At 40.7% G+C, this 23,835-nt stretch overlaps 1 protein-coding gene and 2 pseudogenes across 1 annotated transcript in view; 1 reads left to right on the top strand and 2 right to left on the bottom strand.

The window, feature by feature from the left end:
• Positions 1-14,723, top strand: part of LOC145467687 (guanine nucleotide exchange factor C9orf72-like) — a 31,917-nt gene extending 17,194 nt beyond the window's left edge. Inside the window, exons 2-10 of the mRNA XM_081451290.1 lie at positions 2,257-2,535; positions 3,554-3,652; positions 4,326-4,387; positions 5,226-5,298; positions 5,913-6,038; positions 7,068-7,267; positions 11,844-11,901; positions 12,686-12,795; positions 13,036-14,723. Of these exons, the coding sequence (XP_081307416.1) occupies positions 2,257-2,535; positions 3,554-3,652; positions 4,326-4,387; positions 5,226-5,298; positions 5,913-6,038; positions 7,068-7,267; positions 11,844-11,901; positions 12,686-12,795; positions 13,036-13,228 (1,200 nt within the window). The 3' untranslated portion in view covers positions 13,229-14,723. The remainder of the gene's footprint in view (positions 1-2,256; positions 2,536-3,553; positions 3,653-4,325; positions 4,388-5,225; positions 5,299-5,912; positions 6,039-7,067; positions 7,268-11,843; positions 11,902-12,685; positions 12,796-13,035) is intronic.
• On the bottom strand, positions 7,284-11,819 carry LOC145467759 (uncharacterized; annotated as a pseudogene).
• A 2,030-nt stretch (positions 14,724-16,753) lies between the features above and the next one.
• Positions 16,754-20,685, bottom strand: LOC145467679 (uncharacterized; annotated as a pseudogene).
• Positions 20,686-23,835: the final 3,150 nt, after the last annotated feature.

Below are 23,835 nucleotides of genomic sequence, written 5' to 3'. Positions count from 1 at the left end.
CATACATACATACATACATACATACATACATACATACATACATACATACATACATACACATTTGCCCTGACTTAGCGGGCCTTCTGCGTTTATAATGCATAAGCCCACAAAAAAAAAAGCTAGGGTATGGGAATTTAGTGAGGGTCCACTAAATTGGAAGGTGGGAATCCTTACCATTGTACCAGGCAAGAAACTTTGCTCCAAGAGGGCAAAAAGTACAAAGCATTTCAGCTTTATCTCAAATTGGCTAAGAAACAAACCTTTTGTTTGAGACAAACACTGTAACAGTACTTGAATTGAAGGATTTCGTGCAAAAAGGGCATATGTGACATTTTGGGTTGATTTTTATTTTTTGCAGGATCGAGCTAATTTTTGGTAGACTCACTTGTTTTGACATGAAAAGCATTGTTGTGTAATTGTTTTTGTTGATTTGCACTTCGTTTTCAAGAAATAATGTATGCAAAAAAACTCAGTTTTCCGAGCGGCATCTTTTGGAGCGAATCCTTCCAAGGTGGATTTTGACACGGCGCAAACTTAAGGTTACTTCAAACCTGCACGGGGCTACTTTTTCTAAATTTTCTTTTTTCCAACCAAATTAAAGTTCATTATTCAAGGTAACATTTTCCAAAAAACGAAAATAAAATATTAAAACGCGTGCGAGTTATGGGAAAAAAGTTAGAGCTTTTTTGATAAAAGTTAATAAACCGTCAAGGTGTCATAATCCCCAAAAGGCATGGACTCCTCAGCGACCTTTTTGCGGCAAACGGCTTAATCCAGAGATCCTATATCAAATACTTTCAATTTGAGATTTCATGTCCGTCACGAGTGTCTTTTTGTAATCACGCTTCGGCAATTACTCCTCAGTTTCTTCTTGTTTTGTTGCACATCGCTTTTCTCCATTTTGCCCTTTATTGTTGACCACCGCCCTAAAACGTATGCGCCTAAAACGTGACTGAAAAACTATCACTTTACCACGAGGCTCAACTTTCCATACTGTGAACGCTAGGGGTTCTGTTATTTCATTGGCTGGCGGCATTTTCAGTTGACATATCCCTCTTAGAAGGCGTGACATGTTTATAAATCTTTAGAAGGCAAAAACTTGCACTCGTTTTTTGAGAGAATCCCTCCTCTTCAAATGAATTAATAGGGTATGTAGAATCAACAGTTTTCCGTGAAATTTGGCCAGATACGGAACAAAAACGTGTCGGCGAATTCTTTTACTGCATATACTTTTATCGTGGCGGTCTCTAACGCAACATGTCACGCGAATTTTTCGATAGTGGAACTTAACAGATCTATAAAAAGATAGCCAATAGAAATGAAAGAAAATGCTGACACGCTTTGAGAGATTGATGCTTTGTGATTAACACTGCTCAGGTATTTTGCATCAACGATTGCATTTGATACCCGATTAATTCACTGGAATTTCAGTTGGTCATTTTGGCATTAACGGCTTCTGCCGCCTTAGGAAAGCAGTTGGCAACAAAGAATTTAATTTTATTTTATTTTATTGAATTTTACATCTTATAACCTTTCTATTGATATATAGTTTGTGGGGGTTTCCTTCAAAACAGCGCACATACGAATTTTTTTCTGGAGGACACCCATGAAGGTTTGAAGTAACCTTAAATGGTTACTTTTAGCAGCTTCGACAGCACGGTTTTTTTTAAATAGATGTTTTGATTTTTGAAAGAAGTAGAGAAATAGACCGGAAAAAAACTTGACCGACCTCGTATCAAACCGGTGTCACGATGAAACAAACTCGCATCCAGCCAGTTCAGCACCTTATTTGCTCGTACTAACAAAGCAACAGTAAGAGAATTGTGTAATTATATGAATAATAAAACTAGCGGCAAATACCACGCTTCAGTGACTTCATCGTTTAGCAAAACAAAGGTTTCTTTTGTTTTTCACTCAACAAAAGATCTCTAAAAGATACCCTTGGAAAACTGAGTTTTTTGCATATGTTATTTCTCGAAAACGAAGCGCAAATCAACAAAAACAATTATGCAAGGATGCTTTTCATGTCAAAACAAGTCAGTCTGCCAAAAATTAGCTCAATCCTGCAAAAAATAAAAATTGGTCCAAAATGTCACATATGCCCTTTTTGCATAAAACCCTTCAATTACCAAGCAAGAATTTTAAATAAAATTGTTGCCATAGAGGAATAACCTGCAGCTTTTGCAGGTTGTGTCTTCTTAGCACATCACACCTCCTTGCTTTATACCTTTGTAACGTTTACTTTTTATTTGACAGGAAGCAAGCATTAAATATGTAGTGGGTCGAACTCTTCATGGAGAGCTATTGAGAGATGCCCCTGAAAACATGGTGGACACAAAACTGTTTGTGCTTAAGGATCATGGCATTGTATGCCATTCATTTATTTTCTCTGGCTGTGACAAGTCTGGTGCCAATGTTTCTGGCCTGTCCCTCATTATTCCATTCTCGGAATTCAAGAGCTACTTGCCTTTTATCGAGCTTGTGGAAGAACGAGTAAAGATCCTTATAGCAAAGCTGAGAGTTTTGCAAGCCAAGGTACATATTAAGAAAGTTTTAGGGTGAATGAGATGATAAAATTCAACATATGTAAATGGCGAGATGGTGACATTTGCTCACCAAATGATTTCATGTTAAGCTGCTTATTTATAATGTAGACTACCTGCCTCCTCCACAGGCTTTTCTTATTTTTTCTTGGCACAAAGAGCAATTGGGAGACTGGGAGTGAGCAAAAGGGCATGAGCAGGAGCTGCTAGTGAGTGAGGAGTGCAAACGCAGGGTGCAATGGGATCCCTGCGCCCCCACTCACTAGTTAATCATTATAGTTAATCATACTATGGTACGGGCAACATATGGTGCAGACTACAGGAAAGTGAACAATTAGACTGAGCAAGCTCAAGGTTTCTATCACAGACGCATGATTTGTTAACGTAAAAACTTTTAAAGTACACAATTTAGAAGTACAAGATCAATGTGTAATGCTTTGAGTGTAATTCAAGTTCAAACACTAAAGAGCACCCAGTTTCAAATAGTTAAATGTCTATCACCAGGGGTTTCATTACCATTTTCAGCAGTTTTCACAGGTGGGCAGAACTATTAGACCTGAACTGCTTGGTGAGACAATAATTTCCCCTAGATGGTCAAACCAGCTGGGCAACATTGTCCTCAAAGCTGGTCAATTTGCCCAATGCCAAGTCTTAAATGAAAACCCTGTATAACTCAAAAGTAATGTTCTCTTGTCAGTTTCAAATGCAACTGACTTAAGTCAGAAGCATTGCAATAGAGAAAGATTTCATTTCTGCACAGTGTACTTGTACAATTGGCACATGATTGCACGAAATGAAAATATACAGTGGAAAGACCAGTGTCCTTATAGCAAGGTAAACTTTGTATGAAGACATCTCACCTAGATCACCAAAAAGCATCTAAGTGGGTTAACGTAAGAGACCACATATGAGCTTTTCACAGTGACAAACAAAGTTGTCTACAGTGAGAATGCTGTCTTTAAAGTCATATTCCACTGTATTCTCTAACTTTTGATTTTTGTATATCACAGGATTTATCATCTGCCCTGCCTGCATTCAGTGTGTATCTACCACGCTTCATTCAGACCATTACAAGCCTTAAGACAACTGGAATCCCTGAGTCAATTCCAGTGAGCATTAAACAAATATGTTCAATTATTAGCCATTTTTTTTAAAGACGAGTTGACAAGGAGCAGCAAAGTTGGCTATTGTGAAAGATGAAATGTTCATGCGTCTGCTTGAAAAAAATCCAGTCATCTGCTTAGCTACAGAGAGACTCATAGTGAGCTATACTAGGCTGTTTACTAGTTTCATGTGTGTCACTCATCCAGTTTACTACAGTACTTTGATCAGCAATTTTGAAAGTGTCCCCTGAGGAGATAAATATTCATACAAATTCATAAATCATGAGATACTCTTCATAGATAATGGGGTTATTGTTTTAGCTGGTGAAGGATATTCAGAAAATGCAATTCAAGATAATGTTTTTCAGTCAAAATTCAAGGGTAATTGTCTGTTTCAAGAGCAATGTTTGCTGTCTTGTCTATACCTACTGGCAAATAGGGGTGTTGTGAACCACATGCTGCAAAGTGGTGGTGGTGGTGCAATGATCACAGAACCAACCAAAATCCTGCATTTGTAACAGAGCACAATGAGTGCCTGATGTACTAACTATAAAGTGCAAAACTTGAATGGATGGTAGTTTACGGCAATTAACTGTAATTTAGTACACTAACTTATACATGTAGGTGCATGTATGTTTTTTGTGCAATTTTGTTTCAACTAGCTCTGTTTTTGATTTAGTTGAGTGAGACCGCCTTTGGACCTGGTCAAGCTGGCATTTTTGATGACCGTTTCTTAAGAAGGTACACTGTCTCATCTTTTTTGGGTTTGTACAAATGTGATATACTTGAAAGTTTGTGTACTTTTCTTAACTCCCAGAACGACTTCTAGACACAAATGTACACTGTGTAGTTTTTTTTTGTGTGTAGGAATTTCTCTGTGGGTTTCTGAAAGCAAAAAAACATTCTGCCATGTATGAAGGATTAGGAAAGCTGTACTGAGTTACTTTCATGTAGAGAGAAATGAAGCTCAACCCCTGCGGGAGTGTCTGGAAGATTCTGTAAAAATTCCAATATTGATTAGAATTTGGAGAAATAGGAGGTGGCTACTTAATTGGTGGCCACTTAATTGGGGTTGGCCGCTTAACAGAGGTGTACCTTCAATATTTTTCACCACGGGGTTACTTTCTTAGTGAACATGGCATCACTTCAAGACAATCATGATAAATGTGTTTGAATGTTTTTATCACCTGTCACCTTCTATTTCGGACTCTTATCTGCCACTGCCTTTTCCTAAACAAAGTTTTTAAATTTTGGGTGGCTGTTTAATAGGGGTAAAGACAGTAGAAAAACCCTCATCAGGACGACCCAAAGGCGGCTGCAGCTGCTTAATAGCAGTAGCCGGTTAATTCTAAATAGGGGTTTTATTTACAGTATTTTTACTGCTTAATAGAGGTTTGACTGTAGAACAGTCTTAAACTTATGCCACACCCAGTATTTTCAACAAATGTGACTTGCTACCTATCCCTTGTCCTTACCTATGTCAAGTGATGGATTAAAGAGTGGCTGCACTGAAATATTTGTTTAGCAGTGAAAGGGCTTAAACAAAATAATTTTCTTGTACCTTATTTTGTTTTGACAGAGTCATCACATCACATTTACAGACATTTGGCAGTACTCTTGTTGTAGGGAAAGCCTTGGATAAAGTCAACTTGGTAAATTCAAACCCTTTTAAACCAAAAGGGTAATGTAGTACTCAATAACTTGTAAGCTCTATTTTGTGATGCTGTTTACTTGTTAAGTTATTGAGAAGCTTATTTTGACTTGGTTCTTTATTTGCCATGTGTTGTTCTTCCAAGTTTTGATGGTGACGAAGCCTTAGAGTGTGAGTGCAGTGAAAGATTCTGAGCAGTATTTTCATGTCTTTATCATGCTTTCAACTAACTCCCTTCTACTGAAATCTTTTTTTTAACATTGACTTTATTTTGCATCTATTTGTGCTGTAGTGCATTGAGATACTACAGACTGGTCTTGAATTCAGGACGAGTTTTATTGATGATAAACAATTCAACCTTTCATGAAGCTGATTTTAAATGGGCCACGCTCGATATATCAATATTCTAACATGGATCCGAGGCTTTCGGGTCAAAATTGCAAATGTTTTAAGTTTCTGTTTGTCTTGCGATTCCCAAAAGAGACTGGAAACAAAGAAAACACCACCAAACATAGAAGCTTGTCCTGAAAGCCTCGTAACCATGTCAGAATATTGTATATCGAATGTGGCCTATTTGTGATGCAGATGTGAGTAACTTTTGTGTATTCATTATAGATGGTTAACACCTTGGCCTTACTGTTGTCTTCTGAGGAACGCCAGCGATCACGATATGCAGTAGAGACTTTATCCAATGACTCTGACTTGTACGATTCTGATTTGTTTGTTCAAGGCTTGTTAAAGGTACTGCTGTGTTACCTATTAATTTTATCAGTTAAGTTTGTACCCATTCTGTAGAAACCCTTTTTTGTTACTTTGTATACATGTGTACAGGTACAGACAATGTTTAGCGAGTCAGTTACCGTGCTTATTGTACTCTACCTGTCTTTAGGCTGTTGTTTCTATGAAGAAACAGTTATCACCCAAATTGGACAGCACATGATCCCTTACACAATACATTTTTTCAGTGAAGTTGGACAGTATGTGTAATCTAGAGACAAATCGAACAGGGTGAACAATGATGGCTGAGATTAGAAAAGGTTGAGATAGATAAGTAACTTGAGTAATTTTTCAGGTGCGCTATTTTTGATTTAGGTAACTTTTATAACATAGCGCGCGCGCTAGTCCTACCTTATTCCTATTGAGCCATCATGAACGAAATCTCTATATACACACTGCCGTGCGTATATAGTATGACGTGTGCAGTTTCGATTTAGCTGCAAAATTTTCGTCGAGTTTAGTCCATGTTGCTTTTGTGTAACAAGCGAATTTCTCATTGACAATTTTAGAACTGAACCAGGTTAAGCGTTTTCGTTCAACTGTTGCTCAACTGAGTGAGGCGTGTTAGGATCCTAATGACCTTTGTTTTCCTTCACCGTGCATTGTGAAAACTTTTTAGTCAATCACAAAAAAATGTTTTTGCGCCTAAGTTGTTGTCGCCATGTTATAAAAGAATTGGTTCATGCTTTTAGCTGTGCGTATATCGAGTTATGGATGCACTTGGGAAGTTTGGAGAGCACTCAAGAAGCTAGACGCTTCTTTCGTGCTCTCCAAACTTCCCGCGTGCATTCATAACTCGATATACGCACGCTAAGCATGAACTAATTCTTTATTAATATAGAAGCTTACTCCATCACTCAATAATGCGATTGTTTTTCCTGGTTATCATCATCATCATTGTTCCGGTCTCCTAGTGGAGAATTGGGCTGTCAGTTTTCCTCTTTTCCTGGTTATAATAACATAATAATAATAATATTTATTATTATGCGTCAGAGTTCCAAGGAATCATTCAGTCTTCCAGTGAAGGGAATCATCACCAGCAGTCTTCCCAGTACTCTGGTTGACATGGATACAGGGGAAGTCAAACAGACGTGCCCCTTTAACGAACACACTGTCATCCGAAGAGAGTTTATCGATATCGAGCTGGCACTACTGTTAGAGGAGGCTGAAGATGTTCCAGTTTTTCCAGCTCTGTGAGTATCATCATGACAGCAGCAACAATAACAATCTCAAGGTGTAGTCAACCTCTGTGTAGAGTTAAGTTGTTCAATCTGGAATAAGTTTTGTTTTCATGTTAAACTTCCCAAAACATTGATACTAAAAAATGCTTAAATGCAATAGAAATGAAATCCTTTATTAGCTCTCAGTTGAACGTTAACCGACTTTTCAACAATTGCCATAGGTTAAACCGCACAGAATTTTCCTCGCTGTGAAACAATTCCTTTTTCTGAGTTTGGTAACTGACCTCACGACGCTTCAGAAATGGCTCTGAATGGAGAGGTTTTTCTCGGTGTTGGTTACCATTCGTGTGTGTCTTGGGTTTTCTTTCTGTTGTATGTCGTTGAAACATATTTCACGGTTAATCATAAAAATTACAATTTCCTCGATTGTTATTGGTTTAAAAAACTCCTATTTTCCACTAATTCACTTGTCAAGTTGTTATCGGACACTATGTTATTGGACAGTTTGTTATTGGACATTCAGTAGGAATGAGCTAAAAACTCATACGATGCGTGACACTGCTGAAAAGTTGTATATAAGGCTAAAATGCTCTGAAAAGTGTCAAATTTGTGCTGAAAAACTAAACGTTTCGGGCTTAGTCCTTCTTCAGTAGGTGGATTTAGCCACGCCATACAAAAAACTGTACGCGTACGTGGGCACGGAAAGCGCGCGCATGAAGTACAAAGTAAACAAATAGGAAAACCATTTGTTTTAGCGCGCGTAAGTGTAATACGCGCTAGACCCACAGTCACAAGAAATTGAAGTTAATGTTCACTCCGTTCGGTCGAAGCTTGCCCAGCTTGAAGATTAATCTCATTTCATGCTGCTTGCGGCTGATGTTACTGCCAGAGCACTGTTTCAAGCCACAGACCATGATGTCATCCAGAGAGTGGGACGCGGAGTTGAAATGTTCAGCAACGGGAAACCCGCGCGATTGGTTTCGAATGCTGCGGAGGTGCTCGCTGAAACGTTCCCGTAGTCGCCTTCCAGTCTCTCCGATGTTTAGGCAATTGCAGCGACGACAAGAAATGCAATACACAACATTCTCAGACTGATAGGTGAAGTGGTCACGGATGTTATGTGCGCTCTTCGGCCCTTGTAGAAAAGTCTGAGAAGTTATGGGCTTGCACGTCTGGCATCAAGGCCGTCGGCAGGGCAGTGAACCGGCATCAGTGGGAGACAGCGAGGCATCAGCGGAGTGTACGAGGATATCCCCGAGGTTTCGCTCACACCGATATGATACTAGCGAAGGTTCGGGGAAAATCCTGCGTGCCTCGGGGTCGGAGGACAAGATGTTGAAATTGTGAAGCAAGATCCGTCTGGTGCCGACGTTGAATAGATTATACGTTAATACCAACGGGACTTTGTTATTAGTGCTTTCATTGTGGCTTGTTGGTGTTGATGTGAGAAGCATGGAGCGCGCGGTGGAGACTTTTCTTAGATCGTTGTTAACAAGTTTATGAGGGTAACCACGCGCCCGGAAGTATTCCTTCATCTCTGTGGCTCTGTTCATGAAATCAGTGAAGTCGAAGAAACTGACTGTAGGGAATTGCCCCCTTGCAGTGATCAGGATGGATTGACGAGTAAGGGAGATAGTTATGCGTGTCAGTTTCCTTGTAGTGCACCGATGTCTTTAACTTGTCACCGTTAATACTCAATTTGGTATCGAGAAACGGCAATTCCAGTTCACTGATGGTAGATGTGAACTGCAGAGCTGGGTGGAAGTCAGATTCGTAATCGATGTACTGCTCCAAATCGTAGCGACTGCACTGTGCGCATCCAACAACGTCATCAATGAAACGCTTGAGCAGCTGTGGGACGAAACCAGTATAACGCGCGCGAATCTGCTCTTCAATATATCCCACCTACAGACAAGCGTAAATGGGACCCATCTTGCTCCCCATGGCCACGCCACCAACCTGGCGATAGTATTCCCCACTGAACGAAAAGACGTTTAAAGTGAGGACAAGCTCTGCCAGTCGTGTAGGCGGTTCTTTGTTGGCTCGCTGGTCGAAGAAATGGGAGAGAGCTTGTAATCCATTGTTGGGAATCTACTTGACCATATAGGGCCGAACCCACAAACGACCGCTCTCATGTGGCTTTGATAGCTCAGTTGGTAGAGCATTTCACCGGTAACGCAAAGGTCGTGGGTTAGAATCCCGTTCAGAGCCTAAAATTTTTTCAGGTCATTTTTCCAGTAGTGTTATGGCTGCATTCGCATCTTTCATTCTTTCGGGAATCACAGTGTAGAGTGATTTTATGTTCGTTGTGAACAGGAAGCGCGGATTCTCATCGGAGCCGTCAAATGTAAAGGTGTTAAAGATTCTGAGAGCATCGTTGGTATCCTTTACGTAGGTGGGAAGGCATCTAACTAAAGGAGCCATGACTTCAACGAGGTATGCTGCGATGTTCTCTGTAGGACAACAACATGCAGACTAAAAAAACAGTTTTTTGGACAGTTTGTTATCGGACAGTTGAATAAGCCAATCACATTCAAAGTTGTAGTTTAAATCAACCAATCACATTCAAAGTTGCAGTTGCGAGCGTACGTGCACGCGCTTGCTTTTGTGGTTTTGGCGCCTAATTGCCTGTAGGGGGCGCGGCGGCCTTGGAATGTTTACATCTCCTTTGTAGGTATTTTAATGCAAATTTTCCCTTTCTTTCATAACTTGGCTATTCTTCTTTTCTCGGAAATTGTAATTTTTATGATTAATTGGTAATAAGCCTTCGTGTCGTCCAATTCGGTCTGTAATCATACTCGTGATAAACAAATCGGACTCCCGCTGCGCGGTCGTCCGATTCTGTTATCACTCTTATGATAACAGACCGAATTGGACTCCACTCAGTCCTATTACCATTACAAAAACAGTAATATCTGGGTGTGACGACCCTACAGAAAAACTGTCATCAATTCTTGACAAGCTACTTCAGCCTATAGAACAGCAACAAGAGTCATACCTCAAAGATACCTATAACTTCGTTAATTTCATTGAAACAACGAAAGTTCCAGTGGATGCTACACTTGTTACGGTGGACGTAACGAGCCTTTTCTCAAACAGACCACAACGGGTCTACATACACATAGTATGCAGAGCGTACGAAATATTCTACGACAACAAACCTCCTATCCCTAAACGACTGACTCGAAAAAGCGCTAAGGTTAATCCTTCAAGAAAACTCCTTCCAGTTCACTAGACAACACTACCTACAGACCCATGGTACAGCCATGGTACTTTGCCAATATCTTTATGGCTAAGGTCGAAACATAAATCTTAAACCAAAGCGCATTTAAACCGCTCGTTTGGAAATGCTATATAGACGACATATTTTCCCTCTGGACTATTAAGAGAGAGGAGATAATACAGTTCATTGTACAAGCAAACGATCAAATTTAACGCTGAAATTTCTGAAACAGAAACGACATTTCTGGATACCAGCATTTATAAAGGCGAAAGATTCAGAAACAATGCAGTGCTTGATGTGCGTACACACTTCAAGCCAACTGAAACATTCCAATACACGCACTTCTTTTCGTGCCACCCACCAGGAGTTAAAAAAGGCTTCATCAAAGGAGAAGCTCTAGGACTTCTCAGAACAAAATCTTCTAAAAGAGTATTTCAAGAGAAAATCCAAAACTTCAAATCACACTTAAGTGAGAAGTTATCAGGAGAATCTTATTCCTGATTCAAAGTACAATTCGAAAACAGGTGCATGTGCTACATGTAGCACTCCAACAAAAACCAAAGGAAAACAAGCGAATCTTGCCTTTCGTAACACAATACCAACGAGCAGCGCCTAATCTAAAACAAATCCTCATGAAAAACTGCCATTTAATAGAGCAACAACCATTGATACAAAGACCGCCCCTCATATCTTACAAAAGAGGGCGATCACTCAAAGATATACTCGTGAAAGCCAAACTATGAACAAAAAGGCTAAAACACGTGCTAGGGAGTCACTCTTATTGTACACTGTGGTACAGCTTAGGTAGACTAGACGTTTTGGGCTAAGCCCTTCTTCAGTGTGTTGAAATGAGCGAACCATTAAAAAATGTTCGTGTGCGCACACGGAAACATTCTAAATACACTGATCTTCAAGCTGGCATGGCTGAGCATGGTCAGACCGAGCTGTTACTGTGTTTCTCGCGCGTATTATACGTACAGGCGCTAAACCTGTGGTTTTCATATGGCCTAGCAAGTCCGTGTTAAATCAGTTGTATTTCATGCCGGCTTACGGTTTTTATATGACATGGCTCGCTCATTTCAACATACTGAAGAAAGCTGCCACGAAACGTCAATTTTACAGGTACTATTTTTCACTTTAAGAGCTTTTTCGGCCCTAAATTTCTAATAAACTAGTCTGACAGTGTTCTTATTCGATTTAAACAGAGGATTGAACTTGGCCTCTGTTCAACATGAATATGACACGGGGTTTGTTCTCTTCGCTAGGATGCCTATCCATACCGTTCTCTGTGTTACTGGGGACTTTCATCTTAGCAGGGTAGTGTGATTGTAATTTGGAACATTTATTTTTCTCTCTGTGCTTTAGGGGATTATTTCACAACTCAGACGAAATCGCACTCTTGGTGCAAACGCTCATGCTCGATGTAAGTATGATTAATTTTTAACGCCCTAGGTGTTCAGTATTTCTGCATTGACGCTCAAATCGCCCAAGGCTAGTTTTGTTTCTATAGTCAGTTATTTTGATTACCTTGATTGTATATTACCTTAGTACAAAAGATTAGCCTGTGAACAGGCTCTCTAGTCGAGTATGGGAGAAAAGAAGGGAAGAAAGGAGGAGAGGGAGAGGGCTGATCTGACCAATCAGAGGTTACACAAAATCTAGTGCACAGCGGGTTCCTTGGAACGGCGACACTCAACCTTTGTCTACGGGCTCCGACGCTCCCACCCCCAACCCCATTCTCCCCTCGGCCACTTCACTCTCCGCCAGTCTCTTCTCAACCCTTCCAGGCGCGGTCAGACCCCTCTAGCCATAGCTTGTGGACAGGCTAACAAAAGATTTGTTGAAAGTGAAGAATGATCATCGCAGTATATTTTCCAATTTAAGCAATTGGAAAGAAGAAGCCTGAAAAAAATCAGGGCTTCAACGGGATTCGAACCAATGTGTGGCTTCATAGCTCAGTTGGTAGAGCATCGCACCGGTATCGCGGAGGTCACGGGTTCGAATCCCGTTGAAGCCCTGATTTTTTTCAGGCTTCTTCTTTCCAATTGCTTCAATTGGAAAATATACTGCGATGATCATTCTTCACTTTCATCTACAACCGCAGTTCATATATGAATTATTTCATATAAACTTCACATCAAAAGATTTGTTGTCCTTCAACGTTTTTTTATGTTTGCCCTGTGGCTTGTTTTTTTGTTTATTTACAGCTCAATCTTCTCCCGTACGTCTGTGGTGTCCGTGAAGGATTCATCGACAATTTTTTACGCCTTCTAGACCGTAAAGCTTTGGCGCTGATTAAATACTTGGAAGCTAAATCGTATGTATAGTGTATGTGAATCTTCTTTGCTGAGTAGTCTATTTTGACGAAGTTCAGATTGCCACACCTTGATTCACTACTTCTAAAACAGTCTACGTGAACTATCTGCATACACGCTGTAATAATGCAATTTTACGTCGGTTCTGCCAATACCCGTGGTTAACGATTCAGCTGTAATAATTATTGGTTTTATCAGTCGAGCCAGTTTTTCTCTTATAACCTACCCTGTCACGTTTTTAGGTCGTGTGGCACAGTTCCCCTGGATTACGTTGCTAAGCGACAGTTACGTCAAGACTTGCAGCTGGGTACAGAAGCTGATTACTCCATTGTGTTAACCCGCGCGGAGAAGCTACATCCGGGAATTTACACCTTTCTACAGGGAGATCCCCGGCAAAACGTGGCTCGTGTTCAGGCCCTTTTTGAGACTCTGTGATGCTTTCTGAGGAAGTGCGCCTGAAAACATAAGGAAGTCAAGAAAATCCAAAAATTTTCCGAGAAGCGTGACGTCGACGAAGATACAATTCAACCTCGTTTCCATGGCTCCTTGGAACGAGGCTGTGCGTTTGAACAGTTGTTTGCTGAATTATATATTTGCCAAAACTGCTTCAGTGTTGTCACATAAACGTAGCTAGGGCAGGACAATAGTACTATAAACTTTAAACTGCGCAAAGTGTTTATGCTAAGTGTCTTCGACTTGTCTCCATTCATTTCTTATAAGAGAGAGAAGAATTTATTAAATACAGTCAAACCTCCACAAACTGCCACCTCCATACAACCGTCACCTCTCTGCAGCGGCCACATTTTTTTAGTCCCGGCGGACGGTCCATAATTCACTCTTACTTTAACATCTCTACATCGGCCACCTCTCCCCAACGGCAGCGGCCTCTAAAGCGCGCCCCAAACTACCAAAATGGCCAGTTAATCAACGACTGAAGAATGGTGTTCACTCAAACCCCGTGTTACATTGTAAAAGGTCACGAAACTTAATCCTTGCCGCGCGTCGTTCGTCTCTGTTTCTGTTTGGTTTCTGTGTTATTGATATATTTTGATTGTGTTAGGTATTTCTATGCTACAGTCAGCATTTTTAACGAGTAATAGCTAGCGTAGCGTAGCTAGAATGAGTTATAACATTTAGTTAGGGAAGAAACGATTTACTCGCTCGCTCGGTTAGTCAGTCGATAGGTGGTAAACAAATTTTTAAATTTTTAAATTTCTAAATTTTTAAGTTTTTAAATTTCTACGCATGATTCATGAAACAGCTCGGACAAAATCATTGATAAGGTCGAAATCGTCATCTAACTGTAACACGAGCAACAGTGATCCAACATCCGCCATTTTAAATGAGCGCGAAACTATTTTTGCGAATGGAATGTAAGGAGACCTTCCAGACCCGTCGCGATCAATGGATCAATGAAATATTCGAACCTCAGCCCGGAAATTTTGGTTGAATGGATCGCGCTCGTTAAGGTGGCTCCCTGTAGTTTTACGATCGCACGCGCGCTGAGGACGAAAACTCGAGTAATCTGCGCGCGCTCGAAGGAAAACGTCACTTTTTTTCGATATTTTATAACGTCAACACGAGCACAGCAAACAAAACGGACAGTGAATTTTCTTGCGTTTCCTTCGGTGAAATTCCGTAAAACTTGGCAGATTGGTAGTAAATGTTTTCCTTTAGTTGGAGCTCGTTTTTCAGGGAAATCTATAGGACCAGTTTTCTCGCAGCGATAAAAGACGTAAATTTGCAGAAATCGAAAAACCTGCCTTTACAACCCCTACGTTTTTCGCCTTTAAAATTCGTATCCCGCAGGAAGCGATATGCTGTGAAAATCTGGGAAGATTTCACTGAAGGAAATTCAAGAAAATCGCAAGTAAAGCCATAAAAAAGCAAGAAAACAAATCTGTTTGGGCATTTATAATTCAAGACTAAAACCAATAATTTTAACAGAGATAATAGTAAAACACTATTTAATCATTGCTTATTGCATATAACTAGTTTGAGAGGACTGGGTGTAAAAACGAATGCAAAAAATGGCATTTAAAACATAACACTTGCGCGCTCAACGCCATAAATGATTACCCTATGGAGCCACCTTAAGGTGATTCCTCACATTTGCATTGCGTATCCTTACTGCGCATAATTTATGGCGTCATTCGCGCGCGCTCGTGCACGCGCACATTGAAAACATGGCGGATTTGCCTTAGCCTGCGAACAGGCTCCTGGCGAGGACGGAAAAAAAACTTCGGCGAGCGCGAAACAGAAGAATTCGGAGAGCGAAGCGAGCTTCGTTGGGGCTCACCGGGAGCCTGTTCACCGGGAACCTGTTCGCAGGCTAGATTTGCCTTGATATTGAGTTCTGTCAGTTGAAAACTGGCTATAGCTCACTAACGAGCTCGGGCACCCCAAATTTTTTTTCCAGTCATTTTAATCAACTAATCATTCGCTTTGCTATTAGAGGTTGCATAAATAAGGAAAATAACAGCTGCACTTTAGTCTTTTCTATTTTGCAGTTTGATGGCAATGGCAAGCAATTTGGTTCCAATATTTTAACAAGGATTTAGCTGTCTGTCAAAATCAAACGTCAAAAGATTATTTGTGTCCGACACGGGTATTGACTGTAGTTTGAGACGTGTTTTCATGAGTCTGGGCTCACAAAGAGTTTAGAATAACTTGGAATGCGTTCTTGTAGTAAGCATTAAGTAATGCTGAAAGACCCTAAAATGGGACATTTTCAATGCCTCACTTAACGAGCATGGGCACCCCCCTTTTTTATTTTATAATTAAAGTTCTCATATGATAAATATTCAGTGGACAAAGTTTGAACAAAAATCTATTGACAGTTTTATTTCAGGGGAATTACCTTAAATGTCCTGTATTCGACAGGAATATGTATGACCTTCAAATGATTACGTGTGAATATAAACAAAACTAACCACGAACAAGGAGCCAGCGGTCCAATGAGTTTAGTTAGGGAGACAACCGAGCAAGGTTTTGGTTGACCTTGATTGGTACTGCAAACACGCCAGCAAGGCGCAAATTTAGAGAAGCTATGCTCTGCAGACATTTCATGTCACTCGATTTAGCGATTTAAAATAGGTAAATGAAACAAGACACCCAGACCTTTTCTAGGGAGCGTTTTCAGCGGCAAAGAATGTGTAAAGTGTGCTCGGGTGATCCTTTCAATTATACTAGCAGATAAAACGGGGTGTCACGAAGACACCCGATTAAAAGGTTCTTTCGAAAGTCATTCTATAATTTCGTGTCTGCGGTGGACCATCAATGGTCTCTATAATGGATATGAGTATCTGAGGTTTAAGAGCCCATTGATGGTGTAGGGTCTGAGGAGATGAGAGGAATTGAATGATGATGGGTTGAAATATTGAGTTTGGCATGTTGAGTAATTATAATTATAATAATAATAATAATAATAATAATAATAATAACAACAACAATAATAATAATAATGATAATAATAATAATAAATAATGGTAATAGAACTGATCGTTTCCCAAAACTGTTGTTCCCTTACAAAGTTTGATCTTCATCTTGGCAATTAGCCATTTGATTCTGGCTTCAACCCTGTTGTCTATCTAAGGAGAAGGTAAACATGAGATTTTAACAGTTTCTGAAATAAATTTAACTTGCAACCCATTTTTAAGAGCATTACTTTGTGCTTCGCCATCTGTGTTAAGGGAACGCAAAAAAGAAGCCCGAATGTTCCTCTTAATGTAAACTTGAAAGGTTCACTTTGATTTCCGTCATTCCGAGAAATCCATCTTTTCCGCCATCAATCAAAAAAGATTACTATTAGAAGTTATCTTGCAAGTTCCCAAGCATCAATCAACTCTTTTATTTTTTGAAGTCGGAAAAGACGGATTTCCCGGATTTCCCGGAGAACTGACTTACAGTAATTAAGGGAAGTAATATAATACTACTCTTTATATCTGTAATTATACTTACAGTAAAAAGGGAAGTATTACTGTAAGTCAGTTTCCCGGGATATCCGGAAAATCCGTGGTTTCCACTGTCAAATGTAAGTGTCTTGCATTAATGATTTCATGAACAGTCAATTCATACTGTAAGTTGCCAAGCATTAATCTACTCTGCTTTCTGAAGTTGGAAAACACGGATTTTCCGGATTTCCCGGAGAACTGACTTACAGTAATTAAGGGAAGTAATATAATACTTCCTTTTTTTACTGTAAGTATACTTACAGTAAAAAAGAGAAGTATTATATTACTTCCCCTTATTACTGTAAGTCAGTTCTCCGGGAAATCCGGAAAATCCGTCCTTTCCACCATCAAATCTAAATGTCTTGCATACTGATTTTATGAGCAGTCACTCCATACTGCAAGTTCCCAAGCATCAATCTATTCTCTTTTTGGAGATGGAAAAGACGGATTTTCCGGTTTACATAGAGAATTGACATATTTATCGAATTTAAGATGTGGAAATGCTTTAAAACATCCTTTAGATTTCTACACTAGTTGCATTCGAAAAATCGGAAACCCTGTGGTGCAGAAACGCTTTGAATGAAGATAAAAAGGACAAAGTAATATATATCTGGAGTATTTTTGCCGTAAAGAAAGCCGTTGATTTAATACGTTAAAAATGCTATCTGGTTGCTTGATTACGCGGTACGGACTAATGTGTTCGCCAAAAGGTCAATTAGTTGCGACACTCACAATATCGTAATAACTGGAATCTATCCGTTGTTAATTCGGTGAAAAGTACGCCGTTATAAAACATTTCTTGTTTCTATTTCAAGAGGATAATATCAGTTTGAGTTGGTTTTGTTCCAATGATAACTAGAGCACACCACGATTTTTTTTTTCAAAGTCCTTTTATCGGTCGTATAATTTAGAAGGTGAACCGAATTTTCTTGCCGCCCGGCTCAGCAGAGAGTTGGCTGTCCTAACCTTTTGAAAACGAAATTCGGGGTCTCTTAGGATCGCTTGCCATTGACCGAAGCCGTGTTTTTTAAGTCCAGCTTTTAGGTATTTGTCTTCTTCAGGAGAGAACATCACATTTTTTCTTCTCGCGCCAATTTCGTTCGGCCTGAAAGCATCTTCGCGTGTTAGTCTCGGCACGCCTGCTAGACGCTCGGGTTGTTTTTTCGTGATCACTTCGACCTCGTCGGTAGAAGGAGTGTCACTATTGTCAGCATTTTGATCTTGCGAAGAGCTTGACAGGTCTGAAAGCCTCGAGCGCACTTCCATTTCTAATTCTGTTCCCCTGTCACCGTGCAATTCTTTCAAACATTTGTGTGCCTTACTAGCGACGTCACGCGATCGTTGCTTTTGATAGTGAACCCTTGCCACGACAGAGCTGTGTTTCTGATCCTCGGATATTGTGCTTTGCGCGTTGCTACTAAGTTGCCTGCAGCTTGCGGTCTCGACTATTTGTCGATAGCGAGTCGGATGAACGTACTTGCCCGTTGCATCGAAGACAAGTTTACTCATTAGTTCTCCTAGCTTGTTGTGTTGTCCTCCATTTCTCGTCACTAAAACATAATCACAGTTCGGCTTGAGCAGAGGGCGTATATGATTGATGTAGCCATCTAACACTTGCATGCTAGTCTCAGTCAGGTAAAGAGAATCGAAGCCAAACTTTCCTGCTGTTTTGAACATTTTCTGGTCGATAAATCCGCCGTTGGTTTTAGCGTTGTTCACCATCTCAACAGTTAAATATTGATATGTCATCGGGCGCGATCCTTTGACCTTGATAAACAAATATACGGCGAGAAATTTGGTAGCAAACGATAAGTCTAGTGGGGATATTGTACCTGGATCATCCTTGCATGATTTTAGCACGCTTTCGTAGCGCGGCAAATAACGCCCTACGACTTCCAAGAGCTCTTCTAGCGTAGCCCAGTGTCCCTTGGCTTCTAAGGCTTCGATATCGAGTTCGCTCGTCCATTGTAATCGCATCATCTTGGAGACGGTCTTGCGGACTCGTTTTAAGTACAGCTCTGTGGAAGATAATCCTCTTAATACCGATTCCGAAGCTCCATTGACTTTTCTGAAATCCCCTAATTCTGCAATGGCGTCCAAATAGCCTGTGCGCCCTGCGTGCCCGAGATTCCACTCGTCTTGCATCATGTCAACAAATTTGAAAAGTAGATTGGGCGAACATAGACTAAAGTCGACGATTTCAAATGTAAGATCCTCCTCTTCTTCGCAACAGAATTTAAGAAACTTCAAACACTTGCTGACAATTTGGTGCGCTTGCCGATCACTTTTACAACCTCCGCCACTGCCGGTGAGCCAGGACAAGAAATCTTGTGCGATTTCACTTGACATGGCAAAAGAGACAACTCTTCTAGATTTAGGTGGAATCTTGTGATCACTGACCTCCATTTTGTTGCTTTTTTGTTGGCCTGATTCAATCTGAGTGATGTCTGGCTTTTCGTCGAAATAAAAGTACCAACGATGTTTGTTCTTTGCGTGTTTTCTGCATCCTCTTGCCGTTGTAAACCCATCACGATTGCAATCTTGCACTGGACAGTGAAAAAGGCCATCAGAATCGTCTTCTTCTAAGTGAAGTCGTTTGGGTTTAGGAGATGCGTTTTCTAACTTTGACTAGTCGATTTCCACTCCTCTTTTGTTCATCTTTTAATATCTGATATGTGAAGTTTCTCGCGAGACTACTGTATTTATAATAAATAGCTGACTTGTTATCCATCTGGCCCGCTTCTCACACAATAAAACCAAACAAAGGAACAAAGGGGCAGGTCTCATCTTGTCCCAACCTGCCCTTACCTGATTAAGCATGCAGCAGGCAAGCCAGGCTAGAAATTGAATTTGCCCTCGATCGCGCATGTTAGAATGGTAAAGTAACCTCGGAACTTGTGTTCGTGTTCACCAACGCTAAATAGGAACCCTCGTTCCCATTAAGTGACTCAAATAAAACAACGGAATGCTAGTTCCTCTTTAACTTAAAGCGGAACTAATTCCAGTTTGGAAACAAAACTATTGTTTCCATGCTTTCAGCAGAAAAAAGGACCAAAATTGCTTTTGAAAGGGACCAATTAAAACATTTGGGAACGACAAGCAGCGATTAGGAACAGCACGTTCCTAATTGCAAATAAGATAAGACTAAAGTGGAACAATCGTTCCTTAATATTGAACTCCGGAACTTACTATGCTGGTCAATGGGAACGAATTGTGTAAAAGAGAACACTCGACAAAATCGGAACCATTCGAAAAGGAACATTTGTTCCTGAAAAGATAAAAACGGAACAAAGAGTTCCCTTTACTCGCAATAAAAAAGGAACTTCGTGTTCTTGTTTAAGACAAAAGGAACCCGTTGTTCCGATTTCAGACATCGTTGTTCCTAGGACTGATTTCGGACTAAAAACAAGTTCCTATTGGTGTCTTCTAAGTTTGTTCCTTAAACAATTAGAGGAACAAAGCAGTAAAACTCGCGGAACGGTAGCTTTTCAAGAAAGCCATTATTTTTTGCGTCGCATCAATTACAATCATGATTTGAAAACTTGCTAAATTAAGGAATACGCCAACAAGGCGGGCAAAAAAATATCGACGAAAAAGATGGTGTTAAAAGCCAAAATCTCTGCTGTCATCAATTTTGGGGAATGTCAATGAGTGAAGTCCAATTCGGTCTGTAATCATACGAGCGATTAACAAAATCGGACGACCGCGAAGCGGGAGTCCGATTTGTTAATCACGAGTATGATTACAGACTGAATTGGACAACACGATGTCCTGTTACCAATTAATCAAAACTATGACAAAATTCGAGAAACGAACAAACCATCGATTGAGCGCTGAACGATTTTAAAACGTCGTTATGAATGCTGAAAAACCCAGCAGTTTACTCAGCAAAGTGCACCGCAACAGCGCGCGCAAAATGACGCGTACTGTCCAATTAATGCTCAAATCGGGCTGCTGATAGTCAATCACGTTCGAGAATTTTGTTATAGTTTTGATTATAATAATAATAACAATAATAATAATAATAATAATTTTATTACAGTGTCAGTCTTCCTAGTTTTTACAAATAAAAACTAATTGGACATGAGTATCTTGTCTTCAACAGCAGATCATCAACGGTCTCTTTGGTTGTTTATAAATGTTGGGGTTTTAAGATCCCTTTGATGGTCTTCTGATCTGATTTTTAGGGCCTCTTCTGATATGAGCTCGGTAACCGGAACGAATTTTGTGGTCTGTTCATATGGGGAATTTCAGCCCGGTCGACCGGGATAAAATCCAAGAAACACAGGTGACAACAGTTTTTGGGCCGCTTAAGTTGTTCTCCAGAGGGAAACACGCTTGCAGCGACGGAGTTTGTCAGACTCCCAGAGGACTCGGGATCTATTACAGCAAAACAATCCAACGGGACGACAGGGAATACGTAGTGACTTGGGGCCGTCGATAGAACCAGGAACATTGAACTTTCCGGAACATCCTGGAACATCGAATAATTATAATACTTATGAGAAAATGTGTAAAATTAAATTTCAAAAGATTAAATCAAACAAAAATAAACTGGTATCAGCTCGGAAAATAGAAAACAAAACAGAAAAGAAACCAAAAGAAAGAAAAATGAAAATGACTGCAACGAGTAAAGGCTAGCAACTTAGAAGACTAATCCATTCCTTCCAGTCGTTCGCCATCAGTTTATTCCCAGATCTCGTTCTTCATAGAAAACATAGATGGTGGCGTACGAACTCTTTAATCAGACCAAAAAATATGGGTACACCAGTGTGATTTCTTTATTCAGTTCATTACGTCAATTCAAAGATATGCGTATACACGATTCCTCATAAAGAAATAGTTTCTCCATGAGATAGAAATAGAAACTCTTCGGCATTGGGTTTCTTGTCTAGACTAGTGCGGACTGCTCGAGCTCTGATGATTTATTAACAATAACTTGCTTGTCACACGGGCTTCCGGAAAGGCCAAGTCTGTACTTGGTGGGTCATAGTGACAGGCGTTCCAAGCGGAGAACACGTATACTGGGGATGATAATTGCAACATGAAGACGGAACAGTGACAAAACTATGGCTACTGAATTAACAAGCAACTCTATGATGCTCAGAGGAACACCTCAGATGTTGAAGAAATCAGGGATCAACGAAGGAAACGCAATGAATTACCTGGCATTCATCGTCCGAATCGTCCATGTTTGTGTTGAAAAACAGGGTGCTGTAAAGCCACGTGACACAATTGGCAGGAAAGAAGAGGAGCCTGCACTCATTGTGGTCAGTTGGATGAATACCCAAAGCTCCTTACCCCTCCCCTAACCCCCAAAATATCTTTACATATTTCGAGCTGATACCAGTTTATTTTTGTTTATTGTATTTTTGGAAATTTAATTTTACACATTTTTCTCATAATTATTAACAATTATTGGATGTACGCTTTCGGCCAGTCAGAAAAGAGATAGTGAGTTCAATGTATAATATCATAATTACTCATGCGTAGTATAGCGCATGAGTTAAGGACTGGGCTCCGTTTCTCCGTTTTGGTGTCACATTTGTGCATGTAATTTTATGCATCCATACATTTACCACGGTCTTTTTGTATTTAAGGCGGTACGATGAACGCAGTGCAATGTCCACCGACCATAGAGGCATAGATGAAAGGACAATACAAGTACCGCCAAGGAGGGGGAGCACCCTCATACGAGGCCGGCTCGCCAACTTCGCCGGGGAGTCGAACCCCGCCCCACCATAAAGAGACAAAAGAAAATAGACACGGTTTAAAACATTAACCCATGCAATAAAAGCGAATAAATGAAAGACTAGTTAAAAATATACTAGCTCAGTACATCCAACAAAGGCGACCAGGACTAGGGAAAGAGACCAAAGACTTCAATACATGTGATAAAAACGAAGAAACCCGAAGAAGCAGTAAAGAACGCTAACCCAGTGCATCCAATAAAGGCGACCAGGATTAGGGAAAACGGACGAAAAGTTCTAGATAAAACCAGGCACTCAAAAACTTTGTTTAAAAGAACCGCCAGAGACACGGCCAACGACGCCATTAGCACCCCATTGACGATGGAAAAGGCGACGACGCCGCTGGGAGAGGAAACGCTTGAAATACAGAGGCAAATAGAAATTTGCACTGGACTTGAGACAGGCCAGGAGCCTGAGAGCACTAGGTGGTACCGAGCGGAAGCGATAGTCGTTCCGCTGGCACCAGACTAAAAACTTACAGAGATTCAGTAAGAAGGAGAAGACACGAGGAACACAAAGAAGCTCGTCCTGCTAAAACCAAAGAGCATGTGCCGCACAGTTAAGGAAGGAGCCAAGGGGGAGGCCCGAAAAAGCAGAGATTGAACAAAGCCAATGCCACTCTGGATGAGAGGACACGAAAAGAAGAGATGTTCAGAGAACTCCATGTGATAACCACAAAAACAATTGGTGGGCAGGTTATAACCAAAGGAGGATAGCCGTTCAGCGGTGTACAAGACCCCATGAGCAATTTTCCAATTCAAATCAATGACTTGCCTGTCCAAGGGCAAGAAAAACAGAGACTTCCAGGTTGAAGGCCAGTCGAGGTCACCAAAGGATGGTCTGAATTTGGTAACACAATGAGGCCGACAAGGATGATTAAGGAGACTCAACTGATAGCACAATTTGCAAGAAAAGGAAGATGCCGGGAGGTCTACATTTTCGACCAAAGAGCGTACAACCAAGCCATTTGGAGAGGCTGAGCCATTCAGAGCTTTCCACGCATTCAGCACGGCCGCATAAAAGGGAGGAAGCCCGGCAGGAGAGAAAGCCGAAGGCGCCGAGAAGACACTCATGGGTCTATACCAAAACGGTCAAAAAACCAGAAGGTCATTAGAGAGACCCAGCTGTTCGGGGAGCACAGGAAACGGCGGATCCACTGCACCAAGAGAGCATTAACTTTACGAACAATAGAGACCATATTAAAGCCACCCTTGGAACGGTCATGGATTACTACATTGCGAGCCACAAGGTCACGCTTCCCACTCCAGAAGAATTTGAAGATGATCGAGTTGAGCTCAGCAAGGACCCAGGGCGGCATATGCACCAATGAGGCGACATA

The sequence above is a fragment of the Orbicella franksi genome, chromosome 14, assembly GCF_964199315.1.
Source record: "Orbicella franksi chromosome 14, jaOrbFran1.1, whole genome shotgun sequence".
In the NCBI taxonomy this organism is placed as follows: domain Eukaryota; kingdom Metazoa; phylum Cnidaria; class Anthozoa; order Scleractinia; family Merulinidae; genus Orbicella; species Orbicella franksi.
The sequence above is the reverse complement of the archived record's forward strand: the minus strand, read 5'-3'. Positions and strand labels throughout refer to the sequence as shown.